The sequence below is a fragment of the Aphelocoma coerulescens genome, chromosome 1A, assembly GCF_041296385.1.
Source record: "Aphelocoma coerulescens isolate FSJ_1873_10779 chromosome 1A, UR_Acoe_1.0, whole genome shotgun sequence".
Lineage (NCBI taxonomy): Eukaryota > Metazoa > Chordata > Aves > Passeriformes > Corvidae > Aphelocoma > Aphelocoma coerulescens.
The window spans coordinates 62,895,885-62,917,042 of record NC_091014.1 but is presented as its reverse complement, the minus strand read 5'-3'; the positions used below and the strand labels follow the sequence as shown (position 1 = coordinate 62,917,042).

Here is a 21,158-nt window from a genome sequence, read left to right as displayed (position 1 = left end):
GTTCCTGTAGAGCTCCATGCTGGTTTGTAGAACTCTCTGCACACAGCTTAGAGGAGGATCTGGACCTTCCTTTTACAGTTCTGCATAAGAACTTTAGTTTTGCTTCTAATAAGCAAGGGTTCTACGTTGCTTAATTATGCTTTATTCTGTGTGCTTCACTCGTAATTAAAAGTACTCTGAGGCTTGGGGGAGAAAAAATATATTGGGCTAAGCACATGTGCATGCAGGGAAGGTATGTGTTGGTTATGCATAGGGGTAGGACATTCCTTTGAAGGTCGGTTCAGCTTTTAAATACTCATGCTCTAGTGAAAAGACCCACTTTTCATCACCCAACACGCTGCTGGTGGCTACTGCCAGCAAGGGGCGGGAAGATGTTAATTGGCTGGCTTGGAGGGCCTGTCAGTGCTGAAGTTGAGGTGAAAGATGTGTACACAATACGTGCTACACGTGGAGAAGCTGAATCTGTAAATGGGATTGGGAAGGAGTGAGGGTCAGGTGTCAGGGGTCTGTTGACTGTCATAAACCTGATTGGTGCTCAAGATGTTGCAGCATTTTCATGCTGGTGCACATGGGCAGCAGGGCAATGCTGTTACATGTTTGATTTCCAATCAGCCACTGGCTGTGCTGTGGCACAAAGTTCACAAAGAAGAGGCGAGGCTGCGTGGGGAAGTTATCTGTGGAGCACGGGAGGTTGTGAAATCTGTTCCTGTAGGGTTTGCCTTCTCTGTAGAGCACCATTGTTCATGCTTCTCTTTTTTTTTTTTTTTTTTTTTTTTTTTTTAATGTCTTTCTATTTTGGATCGCATTACCTTGGAGAACTTTTGGATTCAGAAAACAAAGCTCTGGCTGTGTGTAATTCCTGCAATAATTTCTGTATAGCCACAGACCTCGACCTTTTCTGTACTTTTTAATCTTATTGTCACTGCCAGCTGAAACATGCTGATGCTTTCCTCTGAACTTTTCCGTAGTGTCCCCTAGTGAAGAAAATGGAGAAGCAGGAAACAAGGTGGGAGTACAATTAACTTTACGAAGGGGCACCGTGATGCTGTATCAGAAGATGTCTCTGCTATTGGGTGCTTTGCTTCTGAGTGCACCAAATTGAGCTCACCTGGGGAACAACCTGGACTCAATCGGTAGACGAGCAAGCGCAGGTGTAGGAAGACGAGGGCGCCGCTGGGTGCTCCGGGGCACCTGGGCTCACCCTCGAAGGTGTTCGCAGTGCGAAGCCGGGCGGGAGCGGGGCGCGGCTGAGGCCGGGGGCGGCCGCGGAGCGCCGGGGCGGGGCCGCGGGGCGGGGCGCGGCCGGGCGTGGCCGCGGGGGCGCGGCGGGGGCGCGGCGCGGCCATTGGCCGGCGGCCGGAGGGGCGTGGCGGCGGGCGTGGCCGGCCAGGAGTTTCCCACAATGCCCCGCTGCAGTGCGGCCGCCGATGGATGCTGCGCGGTCGCGCTGCCATTTGCAGCCGCCGCGGCTCGCAGCGCGCCCCGCGGCCCCGGGAGCTGCGGTCCCCCGGCCGCCGCCGCCCCCCAGCGCCTGCAGCCGCCGGCCGGCCCTCCCCTGCCCCCGCCTCCTCCTCCTTCTCGGCCCCACTGCCCCGCCGCAATGAACCCCCCCGCCGCGGCCGGCGGGGAGGAGACGGGGGCGGCGGGCGGCGGCGGCTGCCGGGGGGCCGAGGGTGGCGGGGAGGCGGCGGGCGCCGCCGGGGTCCCGGAGGAGCCGGGGCTGTCAGCGGCGGACGAGTCGCTGGAGGAGAAGCTGCGGAGCCTCACCTTCAGGAAGCAGGTGTCCTACAGGTGGGTGCCGGCCGGGCGGGCGCCTCTCGCTGGGTGGGGAGGCGGCAGGTGGGTCCGGCGGCGGCGCGGCCGGCAGCGGTGTGAGGGCAGCACCCTGGAGCCTGAGGGGCTTTTCCTTCATCCCGAAGCCTGAAAGAGCTCTCCCAGATCGGCTTTCCCTTAAGCCAGCGAGCGACCTGCTCTCAGCCCCGCTGCTGCTGTCAGGTTTAGGGTGCTCCTCCGGCGCGGCAGCGCCAGGGGAGATGGGGGAGCGTGACGGGGAATGTGGGTGAACTTCAGAGTTACTCCGAGCCAGAGTCGGAGATCTTGCCCGGGGAATAGGGCTGCCTGTACGCTTTGCCCTTTTCAGTAAAAGCACAGCCGCCCGTGACCCCGGCGCCTCCGAACGCTCGTTAAGGGGATCGGAAAAACCTTTCTGGCGGCCCCGCTGCTCCCGGGAGGGGTTTCTCTGCGGGAATTCTCCAGGAGTGCGGTGTCCCTCTCCCTGCCTGCTCCCCACCCGCTCCGGCCGCCGTTGCATAAGCCCCAGCGGCTGATAAGATAGGGGGGCTGCTGTGCCCAGCACCCCACGCGTGGCTGCGGGCCACCAGCGGGCAGCTGCCCGGTGCCACATGACCTGCTATGGCCAGAGCAGGACGTTGCTTTCATAATCAGGGTCTTCCGTTTTTATGGCCGTGCATTTACCTCACTGGTCTGATGTCAAATAAATGGGTTTGTTCCTCCTGTAAATACACCTGCGTGAAGGACCCGTCGGTGGGGCTTGTCTGCTCTTCTGTTACCAGCTAGGAGCTGTTAATTACCAGCATCTGCTGAAACGAATTGCTGTCTGAGATGCTTCATGCCAAAAAGTTTTTGAGCCTTACCTAATTCTAGTTGTAGAGCCCCTGTGGAGGCAGCACACCATCAGTAACTAGTGTTCTAGTGTGCTTAGGGATGAGCCCTCTGAGCTGGGAGGACAGAAAACACAGAGCTGTTACTTGTCTCTGCAGGAAAAGGGTGTCTCTAGCCCCAGATAAATTAGCTGAAGAATTTCCCCTGCCATGAGGATACTTAACGTGCTGTCAATTTACAGCTGGGATAACTTAGGAGCCAGTCTGAGTCTAAGCTCTGCAGGTGGCAGGGCTTAAAAATGATGTAATTAAACACTCTTCGTAGCTGAAGTTTTATATAATACTTGATGTGTGCAGAGAGACTTTCCCCAGCAGTGAGTGTGAAGTTTGGGATGATTCATTCTAGACTAAGTAAGGTGAGCGACAGGAAAATGAAAACTTACTGGACACCTCTGAAACAAACATTACATCAGTCAGCTCTTGGTACTTTTGCCCCTCTACCCTGACAATTTCTTTAGCTTCTACCATTTAGGGGTAACTCCACTGCAGATAATGGCAGAGTCTGAAGTGAGCTTTTGAGATAAAGTGGCTGCTAACGAGACAGATTTGCTCATGTGTCTGTTCTTGGGACAGTAGGTAAGGGTTTGCAATAAGTCTTCTACTTTTTTTTTTTTTTTTTTTTTTTTTTTTTTTTTTGAGGGGAAAAGGAAGAGGAGATACTAAAATCTGTTTTTAATGTTCTGCTCTCTAGATTGTCTTAGAAGTGTGTTAAAGGTGTTGGTATTCTTGAAGTTTTCTGCATGGTCATTATTTGTAAGGGCTTCATAATAAATGCTTTTAGGAGGAAATGTGGGTTTTTTTTTCCTCTTCTTTCTCCTCTCCTTCATCTATGCAAGTCCTGAACCTTCAGATACAAAAGCCTTTTCTTAAGCATCTCTTGATGCATATCACTCGTTCTACTTGACTTAAGATATGTGCAAGAAAGTACATTTTCTTTGTATCCTTGGATTTCCACACCTTTTCCTCATTCAGAGCTGGTTTCCTACAGATAATATGCACTTTATCATTTATCCATAATGAGAACAATCTGGATAGACACTAGAGTAAATAACTTCCACAGAGGACCTCCACTGAGTTCTCCACACCCTGCAACCCCAAGCTTTTTAAATTGCTACCATTTCTCTCAGGAAATTAAGGTTGCTGAAATACACTTGCAAATGTAAATGGCTATATCGGGTCCAGAAAAACCTATTTACATTGGCACTTGGACTCCCTTATCCACTGGTACAATAGAAATTATTCAAGGCTTCATACAGCCTTTTAAAGAGCTCATTTAGGGCTCTTTATGCAGGTGCATTACATTGCTGTACACAGCCACAGAGCTGTATTTACACATTCAGGAAAAAAACCCCAATAGTTGGAACTTGCTTAAAATAATAAAGATGCATGAAAATTCATGTAAAAAGATAACTCTATTGGTGGCAGTTGAAGGAATGAAATGGGAGGTCAGGGTATTGTTACAAGGGAAAAGAAAGGAAGGAAAAACTTCTGCTGTACCAACGTTATTAAACTGTAGTTTGCCTGAGACTGGGCCTAATATACTACCTTCCTCTCTCTCCTTTTTTTTTTGTTTTGTTGTTAAACAGCAAATGTCTTCAATGTAACACATGTCTAATTAGCTGACATTGTTGTTGCATGCAAATAATCTGTTTGTTTCTCTAGAATTGTACCAAAACTATGAGTAACATATTTAGAAATTAATGTTTTGTACCGGTGGGGCCAGTAGCTTGAAAAGCAGAAACTGCTGTATTAAATATGCCACGATTTTGTGTAGCAAATACCAACGTAGGCGTGTTTGTCCCCCAGTCAAACCGGTAGGAGGAAAAACTTGCTTTGAATAACACAGATATGCCTCGTGGAGAGCTTGAAAATTCCCGTGCCCTTGCCATGTTGCCAGCCTTATCCCCCCGTGCCCCTGGCGCTCCCCAAAGCTCGGTGTCCGCACCCGAAGCTCTGTTAAGAGCGGAGCTGTGCTCGCTGTGCTCTCCCCGGCACTCTGCTCTAATCACGGCTACATGCGCTGGGGATGTGCCGCTTTCCCGTGCCGCTTGTGCGGGAGCTGCCGGCTGCCGCTGCGCCTGTCCGTGCGCTGCCAACACGCGGCCTTCGGGCGCATCTCCCTGGCAGCGGAGCGCCGGCCCTGCCCGCTGGGACCGGGGCGCTGCCGCCGGCATCGCTCAGGGGAGCCGCCGGGGCACAGGGAGGGGACAGGAGGCTGCCAGCAGGACCCTCCATCCCTTACCGAGGGGTCTCCTGCAGAGCCTGTCCCTGTGCGGAGCGAGTGACAGCCAGAGAAATCATCTCCCTTCTCAGCCTCACGCTGCTGAACGAGGCCAGCCGACCCAGGGGCTGGGTGCTGACATCAGAATGCCAACAGCCAAGCAGCGATTCTTGCCCCTTCATTATTTTACCCCCAAGCAGCGATTCTTGCCCCTTCATTATTTTACCCCCAAGCAGCGATTCTTACCCCTTCATTATTTTACCCCCAAGCAGCGATTCTTACCCCTTCATTATTTTACCCCCAAGCAGCGATTCTTACCCCTTCATTATTTTACCCCCAAGCAGCGATTCTTACCCCTTCATTATTTTACCCCCAAGCAGCGATTCTTACCCCTTCATTATTTTACCCTCAAGCAGCGATTCTTACCCCTTAATTATTTCACCCTTCAAATATGGGGTTAAGTGTCTCCTTCTGAAAATCTGAAATATTGGCTCACGAAATGAAAACTTTTTTTTTTTTTTTTTTTTTAATAAACTGATAGAACCAAAAGTTCAGTTTCCCGCCCCACTGTGAAAAGATTGGCAGATGAAAACAGAAAAGTGAATTAAATATGTACATCTGCCAGAGAGAAATGCTTTCTACATTTGGTTCTTGGAGTAGTATTTGCCCCATACGTTTCTAGACCCAGCAGAATATTTACAAGATACTGGAACAGAAAGCAGTGAGGTATTTTTTTTCCCCCTTAATTTGTATTATTTTGTCATTGCAGAGTTTGTGAGGAACCTCATGGTGTCTTTTAGATTAAGCAGAGATTAAAGTTGCTTTCCTGAAGTAATTCTTGATATAAAGAGAAATTCAGATTATAGCAAAGATGGATGCTCTGTAAGAATATTTCCACAATAAAAAGCTAAGGTAAGAGGAAACCTTGGAAATAAAGCATTATGTGGTAGTTTCCTGCAGGTATTTGCAGGTCTAAAATCTAATCTGAAATGCAGTCTTGTAATTTAATTGTTTATGCTTACAGAAATAGTAAAAGTAACAAATAAATGAATAAAAACTCCAACCAAACAAGAAATCATCCTTTAAAAATCAAAACAAACAACACAATCTAAAAGGAAGAAATCAATAAGGCAAATGGTTTTTAATTTCTTAACTAAATGTTATTTAGAAATCCAGGGAATCTTGATTAGTGGCATTGGAAATAAAAATAAAGTTGTAATTTTTAATGGCCCTCTTGTGAGAGCTCAAGTGGTGTTTGGCATACACTTGTCACTAGAGAACAGTTTTTCTAGAGAATGTAATTTCATTTTGACCAACCAGAAATCCTGACTGAGGCAGTGGGTGGCAGGCTTTAGAAGTGTTGCTCGTACGTGAGTCAGGAATTTCCAGATGCGGGGCCATAATGAGCCATCTCGGCGTCCTGTGCCGCTAATTGGCAGCGTCTTGGCAGCTCAGTGGCCGTGCCTTGTCTTTGGCAGAGGTGTCTTGCTCCAGCAGGGAACCATGCACTGCCCTTTTGGTAATGGAAGAGGCTGGAGGCACTGGTTTCCTTAGCTCACTGTGCTCCTGGCCACCCAGTTCCACTTGTGGTGGAATGAGTCACCGTGAACGGTCACCATCTCAAATAGGTGGCTTGAGGTTCCTTGGCTGAATTTTCTCCCCCAGTTGCCAAATGAATCTGTTTGGGATGTGCCCTGTGTGCTTTCCCACCCCTTCCTCTGCAAGCAGAAGCCAAGAATCGAGCTGGCCTCTCCCCCTGCGCCATCAGCAAGAACTACTCCTCTGCCGTGGCAATAAGTAACAGGAGTTATAATTAGAGTTGGTTTTGTCACTGCATTTGAAGGGGAAAAAGTTATGGCAAGGAAATTCTGGGAAATCCTTATTACACAAGCCCTGTCACTGTTGATGAGCATATAAGTACCTGAGACTACAGATGGGGACCAAAATAGAAATGTAAACAAAGGTAACATCCTTATTTTTTTGGTTCTTTTATTTTCAGACATGATAGCGATCATAAAACGCACATCACTTCTCAGTAAATATTAGACAGGATAGTAGAGGTGCCTCCTATTACTAAGACTTAATTGTTTTATGAAATGTGACAACATTTACTAGTGTACTGTGAAGTATTATAAATAATTAAAGCTGAATGACATTTGTAAAAATGAAAACACCCAACACAAGTTTTTGATCTTTTGATTGTGTTGTTTTATTTTACTTAAGTTTCCTTAAATCTTAACACATTCTAATGCTGTAAATGTGTGTGGTTGTTCTGCATGAAAATGATGGATAGATTTTTATCTTCTACCAAATGTCAAGGAAATAATTCTCACTCTCTGGCCTAATCTCAGAGGATCTGTGTGCAACTGTCTTTGTTAGAAGTGGTGGGTAGGTACTGTGCAGTCCTGTTACCACCCACTCGTGTAACAGGAACTCGATTTACTTTGTCACCTAAGGCTTTCATCACCATTTTGTTTCCTCCCAAAGCAGATTACTGGATGTTTTTGGTACATGAGGGGGCTTTCATGAAGCTATTTGATTTATAAAGCTTTGAGGTGGAAACTCTGTGCTGCAGCAAAATGCAGAAAAATGCTAGGATAGTCAGAAAGAAGAATTCTGCCATGGGAAAATCAAGTTGACATTTAAGGGTCCCTCCTGACATTGAGATGTGGCTGCCAGTGTGGCCATCAATGTCTCTATGTAGCACAAAGTAAAGGGGACAATCTTTGAATTTAGAGTGTGTCTCACATTCTCCCTTCTGTATCTGGGCTTAGCAGCACCTCACAAAAGAGGTGTTGTGAGTGGTAACTCTGACTAAAATTACACATGAGCTGCAATGGAATTATGCACATAGTCAGAAAGAGATAAGTGCATCACTGATCTGAATGGGTGAGCCTCTGTGAGCACATAATGAAGCTGTTGTGTAGCACAGGCACGGACCTGTACACTCAGATTGCCCTGCAGGTGGAAAATTTCATCGTGTAAAAAGTGCTGAATCAGGTGCCACATAACTTTGATGAAGTGGAAAATCACTTTTGTTCTTTCTAGTCCTTTAGAATAAATGAGCAGGTAATCAGTTCTGCTCTCCCGGGTCACTCATGGGGCTGATGAAATTATTTTCTTGAAGCCTCACCAGACTTTTGACAGATTTGTTTGTTTGAGTTGTTTTGTTTTGTTTTTTAATTTAAAATAATATTTTTTATTTGGCAACTTGGCTGAGTTTTTGGGAAGGAGATGTGTATAGGCAACAATCTTCTGTGCTCTTCCTGTTCCTTTACTGGAACGTGCAGCAGAGCCTGGGCATGAGATACACACGTGACAGTCAGACAAAGGATTTCACTGATGTTAAGGAAAAAGAGGAACAGGGGAAAGAATAATAATAAAAAAATGTTCAGGAATGGCAGCCTCACATCTTTGTATCCCCTTCTAGTTACAGAACCATCAGTGAAAAACTTTGCCTTGGAAAAGAAAGGATGTAGAATGTTGGAGCTCTTTTTTTATCTCACTTTACAAAGTTGTTGTTTTGCTTTTTTAAAAGCTCCTTTTAAGTGGAAGTGATGCATGATCTCAAGTGTATTTGACATGTTCACCCACATGTCCCAGTGTTGGTTTGGGGAGGGTTTATTTTCACCTTCCTTCTTTTAGTGTTTGGATGATTCTATGGTTTGTTGCTCTCAGCAGAGAAAAGCCATGTGGGACTGGGTATATTTGGAAAAAAAGTGTTGAGTACCTCTAGAGAGAGCCTCTGTGTGTGTGTGTGTGTAGGGAGACTGTAGAGGCCTCCATATGGGTTAGTGCTGGGTATTTGGTGTCTGTGTGGTTAAGGTGATGGCCTTTCAGGGTGGAGAAGGTGTATGGTGGGACATGGGCACGAAGGACTTTGCTGTGTGTTTTGAAAGGTGCAGCCTTGTGGGAAAACCATCTGTGCTTTCATCAAATAACTGCTGGGCCTTCTGTGGGCTGAGAAATGTATACCAGGGTGTGTTGTGTGTTTGTGGGCCTTGGTGCATGCTCTGTGTAAACATCCAGGGACAAAGAGGAAGGGATGTCATTATGTTGCTAATTCCAGTGTATGGTGTGTGGGTTTTCAGCACTTTTCTGTCCTTTCCTCTGAGGTAGTACATGTTTATGCATATAAAACCTTAATGTGCTTGCTCATGGCGGAGGCGATAGGTCCGATGCAAAGTGCAGGGCCCAGAGCCGTGTCCCAGGCTTCCAGGCACGTTTCTCTCTCTTTCAAAGCCCCCAGGTCTCTCTGGTTTCACTTCTAATTTCTGTCTGTACTGTGTTTTTCCCTTCTGTTTTCCTGTATCTCTTGGTGTGGATGTGCTGGGTACCGTTGCTTCCCTGGTGCCATGTTGTGCCAGCCCCTGGATCCTCCCGTTACCCTTTCTCTTGGGATGTTAAGCTCCTGGTGTGGCTGTTTCTGATGCACGTGCAGCTCACTTCATGCTGCCAGCAGGGAAATTGGTTGCCTTTCAGCCAGCTCATAAAGGCTTATTTTTTTTTCCTACCTAGAAACTTGTCTTTTGTGTTTTGCCCATAAAGGAATTCCAGGAGGATTTTGTTGGTGAAGATTAAGAGGTGTGCAGTCCTCACACCAGCACCACCTTGTCTAATGTGTTGGCTGCTGTGGGCCACAGATTGGCACAGACTGTCCAGTCTGTGCTCAAATCTGTCTCTGAGTAAAACATTAAGCTTGGGATGACTGTGGTTAGGAAAAAAAAAGGTTTTTCTGCCTTAAATTTCACTAGAAATTTTTTGATTATAAAAGACCACAGTCACCTATCTTAGTCTGCAGAAGAGATCCACAAATGAAGTAGGAGACTGTGTAGTGTCAAGGAAGAGGCTGTTTGCTTTTTGACTCCAAAAAAATCGATTGTGCTGGTTAGAGCAGGACAATAGAGCGTTAGGAAAAGAGCACTTTTCCTAATGGGAAAGTGCTACTTCATAATTTGGTTCATCCAACTTTCTTTTTTTTTTATGAGAGGTCGTAGCATTAAATTCTACCTACAAAGTTTTCCAGCTCACCCTACCTCAAACTACAAAGTGTAATTCTTGCCCATTGTCTCAGCTTTTTCCACCTGTAGGGCTGCAATCTGTGACAATACAGAACACAGGCAGTGTAGGGGCTGAGCCTTTGTAGATAGGCTCTGAGAAACAGAGGAAAAGGAACATAAAGTGACTTATTTTAGAGTGCAGATGGAGTCCGTGGGAAAAAGTGGGAACAGATCTTCAACTCTAGCACTTAGAGTAAGACCTCTCATCCAGGCCAAAACGAGACTGGAAGAGAAATCGATTGAAACCACAACTTTTGGTAAAAACCTGAAAGTTGGGGGAGAGGCAGAGGACAACTGTGCATGAATATTATAATTTGATCTTGCTTAGAGTATAATATACCCAAATATACCTAAAGGGGGCCTACAGGAAATCTGGAGAGGAGCTCCTTGAAAGGGTGGGTAGTGACAGGACCAGGGATAATGGCTTTAAAATGAAAAAGGATGGGATTAGATTAGATTCCTATTAGGAAGAAATTCTTTCCTGTGAGGGTGGGGAGGCCCTGGAACAGGTTGCCCAGAGAAGCTGTGGATGCCCCATCTCTGTAAGTGTTCAAGGCCAGGTCGGGTGGGGTTATGAGCAACCTGGGATAGTGGAAGTTGTCTCAGCCTGAGGAAGGGGTGTTGGATCAAGATGATCCACAAGGTCCTTTTCAAACCAAAGCATTCTTTGAGTCTAGGAAGTTTTGCTTCTGACTTCTTTCACTGAGCATGTGGGAGGGTTCATTTTTAAAGAGCTTCAGTAGCCTGAGGCTGCCACAGGGCACTAAGTGGTTCTTCTGAATGTCTCAACACCTTCAGCTAACTTAGTGAAATGGCTCAGCATAAAGGTGGGGAAGAGGCTGAGGGAAAAGGGAAAGATTTGTTAGGTGGTTCTGAGGAATGAATGATCACTAACTGCTATGCTTGTGACAAAGGAAGCTGGTGCAGGGCTGACCTTGTCTATGCTCTGGGATTGAGCATGATATTCCCCAGTACCTGTTTATGCTGCATTTTTGAGGAAGTTTAGTGGTTTGGAGTGCTTGTGCTAGAAAAACGTTGGTAATCAGGTCCCAAACCTTTCAGTCCTGGATTTCCATTCCACTGCAGCTCTGAATGGCACTGCCAGAATCCCTTTCCATTTAACAGCTGTTTGAAAGCTTAGCTAGATTCAAAACTTACAGTTCCTAATGGGAAAGTGCTATTTCATAATTTGATTCATCCAATTTTTTTTTTTTTTGAGGGGTTATAGCATTAAATTCTACCTACCAAGCTTTCCAGCTCACCGGCCCTACAGACTACTTAACACTAATCCCTGCTGTTGTAGACAAATGGCCATGCAGTCAGAGAGAAGGGAGGTGTGTAATTGTGCTTGGGATTGAGGCATAATTGAACATATCGTTGCTCCTCCTGTGGCTAAGCATGAGAGATGAGAAGATGTAGAATTCTCTTCCCCCAGGCTGCCAATAAGGTGTGTACCATCAGCAATGAGGTCACTCACTGGCAGTGGGGAATGGTGCTGCAGGCAGCCCTATAACCTCAGCTGGGCTATAGATGCATTGCAGAGATAAATGATATTGATGCTTTTGGTTGTCTGACTCTGTGCAAGAGCTCTTGGAGGAGAGATGTGGGCTCCTTTTCAATGTCCAGGGACTTGGAGGAAGGTGCTTAGTGGTCAGAGGTGTGGGTAGTGGGAATGTGGTGGGTGAATACTTTGTCTTGCTTTTTAATATCCTTTTCAGATTTATTCAAAATTATCCATTCCTCCCTCGCTGTTACTAAGGAGCTTGTGTTTAATATGTACATCTAAAGTATGTATATATTAAGGCTATATGATACAGAAGTGTTTGGGGGTATGAGCTGGTGCTTTTTAGAGAAGGAGAAGAAAATTATCATGTTTAATAGAGACATAATTGTTAGAACAACTATGGTTATGTGAAACTCGCTTCAATATTTGTAATTTCACCAACTTCAAAGTATTTCAAAATTGTAAAATTTGTTTCAATATTTCTAATTTCTTTCAAATGTTCATGAGTTTTGCTTGTCATAAAAACAAACAGCAAAGTTCTTAGTAGTCAGGTTGTATTTCTTCTAAATTGTGTGACTCATCAGGAAGCTTGACCCACTGGGGAGCATTTTCCAAGTGGGGCAGGGATTAAGCTTCAATTGCACAGATTCATCAAAGATGATGAGTCGAACACCTTAGAATCCCTCTGTGCTCTGAAACTGCTCCCTGATGTGTAATATGCAGGAGGGAGGACTGCCTGTGATGCTCTGAGAGGTGCCATGGGGTTTCTGGGCACCGTAGGAGAGGGTGAGGAAGCAAAATAGCTTTAAAGCCTGTTAGCATTAAAAGATGATGAGAAAATACCTTCCTGTCATCACTTTATTTCATTAGGTTGCTAACGAGTTTCCTCTAGGGATGGTAATGGGGTAGTTCTGATGCTTTTATCCAATTAGTGAGTGATCCCAGGAGTAGATCCTTTTGTTGTGAAAACGCATCGAGGTTCATTCCTCCTGGAGCATTGCATCCTGCAGGTGCTCTGAAGGCAATGAAATGCCATGTGAAGGTGCATGCTAGGCCAGGTCCTTTGTTATTAATTGCTGATATTAGCCTGATCCATGGTTTTGAGATGGAGCCCTAGAGGGCAATGGACTCTCCTGTGAAAGTAAGTGAAATGGCAAAGATGTGAATAAAGTTTCACTCTCGGTATTGAGGTTATTTGTAAGTTGAGACACTGAGAGAATTCACATTTTAAAAACCCTCATGTAGATAGGAAACAGAAGATAAGTGCCTTTGATGCTACTGCCTTTAGGGATATCCAGCACCAGTGCCTTGCCAGCTGCTTGTGCTCGTAGGAGCCTTTGCTTCTGGCACTACGGCCACCTCCAGGTTTTAGCTTGATTTGAAATGACATTGAAGAAGGAATTAGCAACAGTACTGATGCAGCTGACATGTTTGATTGTGGGTGGCCTTCCATTAGTGAAAAGAACTTGAGCTATTCCTTGGTTTTAATTTTTGTCTCTGCAGGTAGCCAGCAGTTGAAACTTCTCTTGTAGGGTGGTATATCTGGCTTTGTGGCAGGTAGTTTTGTCCCTGGCCAGTGTCTACCATGAGAGAATTTATGTCTTTCTATATCTTTTGGTTGCTCTCTGCCCTTTTAATTCTGTAATTTTCCTCTGTTGCCCTGCCTTCACTGAGACACCAGTGCTCTGTGTTATTTATGTACCTGGGGCTGTGCAGTGCATGGTACAATGGACGAAGAACACAGAATTATAGGAACACTGGGATTCACATTCTACACGGTTAGATTTAAGTTACTGACGTTGCTCAAACAGTTTTTTCCTGCCTCCAAGGTTAGTGTGAGCTTTTTAGTGCAGAGTTTTATCTCTGATTCTTTACCATCAAGATGCCCATAAGCTGCCTCCCTTCCCCTTTAGAGTTGCAATATAGGGAGTTTCCATGCCCTGCAGTGGTAGGCTGTGTTGCAGAGGGGTTACATGCTCTTACAAAGTGTAATTGGATTAGAGACTGTTTTTTGACTCCTTCCTGTCTGTACAATGCAAACTTATGGCAAAAAGAAAGAGGCACTACTCACCCTCTCTAGCTTTTCAGCTTTTATTTTTTTTCCAGCTTTTTCAGGTATTAAAGGAATGCTGAGAGGTGTCTGCCAAACCCCACTGATGCATAATGAACAGTGCTGGAGCAGGCTCACAGTGGGTTGGGTACAAGGTAGTGCTGTGATGCTTGCCTGGGCTCTCTTTAGGCTTTGTGAATCTTGATTCAGCCTGGACAGCAAACAGCAAAACAGTGCTTTTCATTTCCTTGAGTGTGATATGGACCATATCATCGTTTGATAAATGTGCTGTGTTCCAGAGTGAACAGCAAAATTACCGAGTGTCAGGTTGTTTGGCCTCTGTCTTGGCAGCATTTTGCTTCTCTTTTTTCAGCAGAGAGGAGAAGGATGAGTAATGTTGGCTGTGATGCTGGGGCAGCTACAAGTTGGATTGAGACCAATGAAGCAGTTAAGATGCTCCCTCACAGATTTTACATATGGTGTTTAGAAACTGCTGCCCTGATGGTCGTCAGTCTAGTGGCCTAGGATTGGCAGCTCTTTCCCCAAAAATTCCCTTACCAATCAAACCTTAATCCATTTGAGAGGGAGAAAAACCATAACCTTCAGCAGGGATGGCTGCTGGCAGCCTGGCTGGCTCTGGTGCCCTCCAAAGGGAGGGCTGGCAGAAACACAGCTTTTCTGCTTTCCAGAGGAGATACTACATGTCATTTCCTCTGGGAATAGCCTGGGCTTTCCCAGTGCACAGCAAACTGCTGTCCAGACCCCAGACTCTTGGGGATGTGATGGACATGAACAACGTAAGCCAAGCATTATGTAGGCTTATCCAAGCCCGTGGGCAGTCTCAAGCCAGAAGCACTCTAAGAAATGCTGTCCAGGGCAGGACAAACCCAGAGAAAGTGTTGTGTGACCTCCCCTCTTAAAGAATGTGTTTAGACAAACCTCATCTATGATAATCTTTTTGGTGGTTTTTTTTTTTTTTTTTTTTTTTTTTTTTTGAGTGGAATAAATTCAGCTAATTTTAATTTTTTTTTTTAATGAAGGGCACAGGGCTGAGCTATCTCTGGCTGCAACTGGAAGAGGTGTTTAATATGTCACACAAGTAAATTTATTTCCTCATATGTAATCTTCTAGAGTCACCTATTCAAGAGGAAGGAATGTATTCTTTACAATTTTTGCCTCATGTCTGGTGAAAATGTGAGGGATCAGATAGCAGGGAATTTAAAAGAAAAACCTAACCTAATCCCTTGGTTGGGCAATATGATATTTTGTCCCTAATCCCTGGATTGCTCAGTACACTCTTCTCTCCTTACCCCCACCTCCTTTGTACAGAAAGGAAAGCACGGAAATGTAATTCTGCCCTCAGCAGATGATGAGTTGAGGCTGTCTTTTTCCTGCCCTACAATAGCTGCTTACATTTCCCATTTCCCTTCTTTCTGAAGAAAGGCTTTGCTTTTGGTGTTTATATTAGTACCTGGTCCAGTAAGCCACAGCTGCTGAACCCGAGTGCAGGGGCTCCTCTCCTTTCACAGCTCATGCTATTTTTCTGTGGGAAGAGGAGATAAGATGACTAATTTGGGGAGAGAGATAGAAGGAAGAAGGGAGCTGACCTGTGGCTTTGAAAGTGCTGGGTTCATTCCTCCTCATTTCCTAATTGTTAGGGGCTGTTGTCTGCTCAGGGAGAGGTGCAGTGCAGATAGAGGCAGTGAGAGCTTCCATCACACGCTGATTATACCCCTCTTCTGACTTAGCAGAAAAAGAAGGTAATTCACTTTCTTTTCAGCCTTTGGCCCTAGTCCTAGGATTGCTCAAGTCTTTTGCTTCACAAAAACTGGAGATCATCCCATTCTACATGTGAAGTGCCAAGATACCAAATGGCCTTGCCTTTCTGCCACCAGTGATGTTATTTTGCTATCCTTTGCAGCTGTGCATCTTATCAGTTATAAAGCTGAACGTTACTGTCCCCTGAAGGGTATGGATGTGGGCCTGCTCCATGTGTCTGCTTCTCCCATCTGCTTGTGCTGGGAGCTGTAGGTGACAAAAAAGAGATTTGATCATTTCAGCCCAGTCAGAGTTTTGGACTCTTCAGCTGACCAAAGATTGGCTTCTCCAGTGGGTCACCAGCAATTATGAGGCAAGGAGAGGAAGGAAGGGTGGTGCATGCTTAAAGTGCACTAGGTAATGCTTTGTAACAGTAATTTTTCCAAGCTTGAAAGAAGCCATTAGGTATGTGAAATACAGAGAGGAAAAAAAAGGGGGAGGAAATAAGCTGGGAGAGCAAAATCCACACTCAACTTCACCTGATTCGATGCAATGGCTGAAAAAGAGAAAGATGTGGATTTCTCTCCTGTAGGAGATGCAGCTTGCTGTCTCATGAGGCTGTTCCCTGGCAAGCCAGCTCTCCTGCCCACTTTGCATCATGAGGATCATGTGCAGAAAACATGGTGTTCTCCTGGGTTTTGCTGTGTCTGAGCTGTGCCTGCACAGCAGCCCCTGATTCTGCATGGTAGCCCCTTTCCCAGCCATCCCTACCCAAACATAGAGTGGGAGCTTTTTGTTTCTGATTCAGTCACTTTGCAAACAGTGTCACAATTTGTCAGGTGCTGAGCATGATATTTGCTTGATGGAAATGTTGGCCCTATTGTGAATCAACCCTAACAGCTTCTCGCAGCGAGGTTGTAAGACAATGAGACAAATTTACTACAGAGGCAGACAAAGCAGCTTCTATTATGTGTGGAACCACAAATAATAGGAGCAGAAATGAAAACCAGTGAGAATATCTTTGTGTTGGGTGGTTGCAGGCACAACAGTGCGTGTCAGCGGCTGACTCGAGTGACGAAGGTGTTGGGGACAGCCAGGTGAGCCCGGAGGGCTCATGCCTGGTGTGGCTGAGCTGGGGGTGTGTGCTGAAACACAAGGAAGATTTCAAAGCCATTCTGTGAAGAGTCTGCTCAAACAGGGAGGCAGTGGGAAAACACGTTTGTTTCTTAGAACAGTGACCTTTCACTCATCCTAAGAAAGCTGGGTGTGAGGTAATACTTGTGAAGGTACCACAATACATGCATTTGCTTGTAATTCCAGTCTTCTCTAGTGGAGAAGGGTAACTTAAAATCTCCCAGGGGAATAGTCTCATTTTAACATTTTAATTTTGACATAATATTTTCCAACTGAAGTCTTCTGGGGAAGATGTTGATTTGTTTAAAAAAGCCTCCCAACATGACCAATACATTTATATCTTCATCTTGTAAGTGAAATATAGAATGGTTGATGTTATGGCTCCTTTTCTTCATGCTGAGTTCTTTTTTTCACTCTGATTCAGAAGAGAAAAGTGATTTTGTTTTGATTTGAAACATGAGAATTTTCCAATGAATGCGAGTGCTGCATTCTGGCAAGCCAAAGTTGTTATTTGGAGTGTTTGTGAAACTGTCTTGGTCACGATTCATTTTTTCATGATAGAAATGTGTTGTAATAACCACATCTAGTGCTGGTCAGCCCTACCACACTTAGCCTCTTCTGAGCTACCAGAGACTGAGCGAACATGGAAGATGAATTGGCCTCTGATTGCTAGCAGGAGCTTCTTGATGTCATGATTAAAATATGTTATCAGAGTAATATTGAGTGGTGGATGGCCATCTGAATTTTTACAGCTAAAGAGGGAGGTCGTTCTCCAGGGATGTCTGAAAGCTGAATGTACATCAGGTGTACGGTTAATGGCTTTTTCCTTCTCTTTCTGAGAACGTTCTGTATCTGGGAGTCTTTCTCTGCAGCTGCTCATGGAATGTAACTGGTTAGTAGAAAGCCAAGTAGTCACTTACTGGCAACAACTCCTGTCTTACAGAGAGAATGAAAGTGATGTCTGGTGTCAGAGCTGAAAAGTCTTCTTCCCTCAGGAAGTGCTGACCTGCTTTTTAGCCATTTCTGCTGCTCCTTTCTGAGCAGGGAGCAGTTGGACCAGCATTTACCCTGTCTCAGGGAGGGGGTACTAGGGTGCTGGATCTTGGCAGGATGATGGTCTCTCCCACTATGCTCTGGTTGCTGAGCACCACAGTGTGCTTTCCTCAACAGGGCAAGAATTTTGTACAAGTCAAATTTCCGTGAGATTTGGCTCTCTGGACTGAGGAGCCCCTATCCAACTGGTCTGGGCAGCAGAAAAGGAGGGAACATTCTGAATGACTGCATGGGGAGGGTTAATGACAATCTTCTGTTCAAGACCGAAGGGTTTTGGTAACTGCAGCCTGGCAACAAATATAAGAGATAGGCAAAATAGCAAGGCAGGGTTTGTGATAGTAAATTATGTCTGGCCAAGGGATTGCTGAATTGTCAGCCACAGAACAGTGTCTACTTGTACTGCTTTTGCTGTTCCAGACATATATCTCCCACAGGATTTAAGAACTTTCTTGGGAAGAGACCATGTGAATGTGCAGTTCTTGCCATTAAGACTAATGCATTTCCTTCTAATGGCTCTGCTGTGATGAATCAGTCCCCACATGCATGCCTTGGTGGTTGGTGTCACGCCCTGCTGGCTCTGGAAAAATTGTGAGCACTGGTATGTGTGAAGAAGTCAGTATGAGGAGAGGAGGAATTATTCCAGAAGGATAATTTCAGGCTGGGGAGACTACCTACCCCTACTCAATGGTCGTTAGCACGTGAGAGAGTCTTCTCCAGAGGACCATTTTGCCAACATAATTCTGGCTCCAAATTGTCCTCTGGAAGAGCCCATTTCTATTGACTGCAGGCAGTCCATGGAAAGCAGTCTCACAAAGCTAAAATTAGTTTTTATGTGGACCTTTCCTAGAAACACAATGAATAGATGTATATGCTTGTTAGTGTTCCACAAATGTTTCCAAACAAACAAACAAAAAAAGGCAATATAGAGAATTTTTCTTGCAAAAAGTTTTTCTTTAAGTGGTTTTTTTTTGGTGCTGTTGTTGGGTTTTTTGGGTTTTTTTGGCAAGATATAAATCTGCCTTGAAGTGGAAGTGGTGACTTCTTTTAGTGGATGCTGGCAAGTATGTCAATTTTATAAAGTGCTGCAATATCTCTACAGCCAAATAGAGACGTTGCCATTTTGCCTGCTGTGAACTGCATCTTGAAAATGAACTGCTTTGCCAGCTGCAAGGGCAGCTGGGAGCCACTTGTTCTGTGATTTGGTCCTAGTGCAGGACATGAAAGTAAATCTCTTCCCTCTCTGGGGTGTATATATATCTAGGGGTGCACATTTGTTGTGTTTTTTTGTGAGCTACAATAGATTGCCTGGAAAGTAAAATGCATGGATTGCCCATGACTGCTGGTCTCTCAGGATTGTTCTTTAATGGTTCAAAGACAGCCCTGGCTGCTGAAAGAAGCATGTGTTAGAGGTGGGTTGGGCAGGTGCCTCTGTGCAAGTCCTGATGTTATTCTGTGGGACAGCCCCTTTTTTGGTGAGCTTTGCTCTTAGCGTAACATTTGCTGTTACTCTAATTCATTTACCTTGCCAGAATGGCACAAACAAAACCTGCAGTGGGGAAGGAATGGGGACAAATCATCTTTATTGTGAATATGTGACACCTCCAGCTGTTGATGATGTGCTGAATGGTACCTGGGTGGCTGATATTTGACCTCTTTATTCGTTCTACATTTTTCTTTCTTTGGTTTGTTGGGAGCCTGAAAAGCTATAGATGAAATGAAAAAGGACTAAAGAAGGGTAAATCACTTCAGGCATTCAAGTGTGTTTGTGATTATTCTGCAGGAAGAGAGATGACAGACTGTGGTTATTTGGCTTATAAGTAGAAGAAAATATGATGAAATAAGTGAGCTCAGGGGCTTTTTCTTTACTTGCCATACATGATTGTTTTGTGTGTGTTTAATAGGGACTTCAGTGCTGCAGCAAATCATTGAAGGGAAGTATTCAGTAGAATCCAAAGAAGGATTAGGTTTTTATAGGAAAATGAATTGCATTTGTAGCAAGTCTGACTACTGAGTACCCACAATGTCACTGGAGCTGCCAATGGTTTCTTGCTTCAGGAGGTGAGAACATGACCTGGAGGGGCAGGAAAGGGAGTGTCTGTGCACTGCAACTTTCCATCCTTCACTGAGTACATGCCACTGCCTCTGTTTCTGTCTGCCTTGTCCTAAAATACCAGGATTTGGTGGGATATTGAGCAGAGTTCTTGAACTCATGGGGCAGTGATTTGATCGGGTGTGACAGCCGCTAAGGACCTAAACAAACAGCAAAGAAGCTGATTCTGTTCCCCTATCTAAAATTCTAATCTTGTTTGTGACATCATAATTGGTTGCCATAGGGACAATTATGGTGTCATAAAAAAAGGATTAATGAGGAGTTTAAGTGAGGATTAAGCAGCTGGAACAGATGAACTTTTTAATAACTCCTGCCTTCTCTGAAAGCTACTGTTTTGTGCATAAAAATATAGCTCCAAATAAAGAATGATGGGCTGGATGAAAGTAAACATGCACTGAAGGAGCTGTTATGCATCTGAAAGAATATTGCTCTAAGCTTCTGGGGTCTATCAGGATGCTGCACTGTCAAGGAAGTCTCATCCATGTAGAGAAATGCTAGAATGAGCAACAGATCTCCTGTCTCATGTGGACTTTTCCAGGTGTGAAGCTCCACAGTTTTTCATTCCTGTCCATCTTTTTTTCATGTATTTAAACATTAAAAGCTATGTGTACTTGGGGTTAATGTTCCACTGTAGTTTGTTTAGAAAATAAATATGAGGGAAGTGATAGGTAAAAGATAAATGAATTTTGATGCAACTTAATTTATTCATTTGTGAGGGTGCGTCAAATTTAGTAGCTTGTCTGTTTGGAATTGGTTTTGTCAAGAAAATCAGGATTCCTGGAGCTAGCATACTTCAGTATAGATCATCTGATGCTTTAGTTTTGCCTGTGCTATAAAAGCTAGGAGGGCTACTTAACGGAGAGCTAATTAGGCAAACAGGATTCTTGTGCCCAAGCTGACAGGATCTGAGCTATTTTATTAAATGACTGGCTCACACAAATTTTCCATGCTGCTGATTGAATGCGATTTGTAAAACAAAGTTTTGAAAAAATGTGAATTGTTTCTGCAGCATGAATGTCTGTGCTGGCTGCTTTGTCCTCTCGAGGGCTCTTGCATGTTCCCTCAAAGCCAGGCAGGCTCTGCGTGGCTCTGCAGCTCTCGCTGCTGTTTGCGCTCTGACCTGACCCGCTCTGGCGGCAGTGTTTTAGCAGAAGGGCCATCAACAAGGATTATTAATATATGACAGGGGGTGGAAAAGTCGTGTGAACGGCACTGGGGATGGACTCCGTGGCAAGAAACAACCTGAGGGCTCGTGTGTGGGTGTCAGTGCTTTGTTTTTTCTCTTGCTCTTGTGACATTTGCTTATCTCTTTCTGTCTCCCTTCTCCTGGTTCTTCTTGGTGCCTCTGTTATAAGCTGGAGAGGAATGGCTGTTTCTGCCTGCATGGGAGGGGAAGCACAGGGCTCCTGTGAAGGGAATCACAGTTTTCTGGGCATCCAGCTCTCTTTCTTATTGCCATGATGGTGGTCTTTGTTGTGGCTGTGGAGGGAGAACAGCTCTGTTTGGTTGTTGGTGCTGAGCGTTGGAGCAGAGCTGCTCTTGCATCCATTACTGAAGTGCATGGGAATCCTTACCAGAATGCACAGG

The 21,158-nt window shown here is 45.1% G+C and overlaps 1 protein-coding gene across 3 annotated transcripts in view; it reads left to right on the top strand.

Annotated features, from left to right (window-relative positions):
- The first annotated feature begins 1,402 nt into the window (after positions 1–1,402).
- DGKI (diacylglycerol kinase iota) overlaps positions 1,403–21,158 on the top strand; it is a 205,117-nt gene continuing 185,361 nt past the window's right edge. The window contains exon 1 of one of the 3 annotated variants that reach the window (XM_069003139.1): positions 1,403–1,791. In XM_069003139.1, coding sequence (XP_068859240.1) covers positions 1,403–1,791 — 389 coding nt within the window. The remainder of the gene's footprint in view (positions 1,792–21,158) is intronic. The other 2 variants (XM_069003140.1, XM_069003142.1) reach the window with 2 other exon arrangements.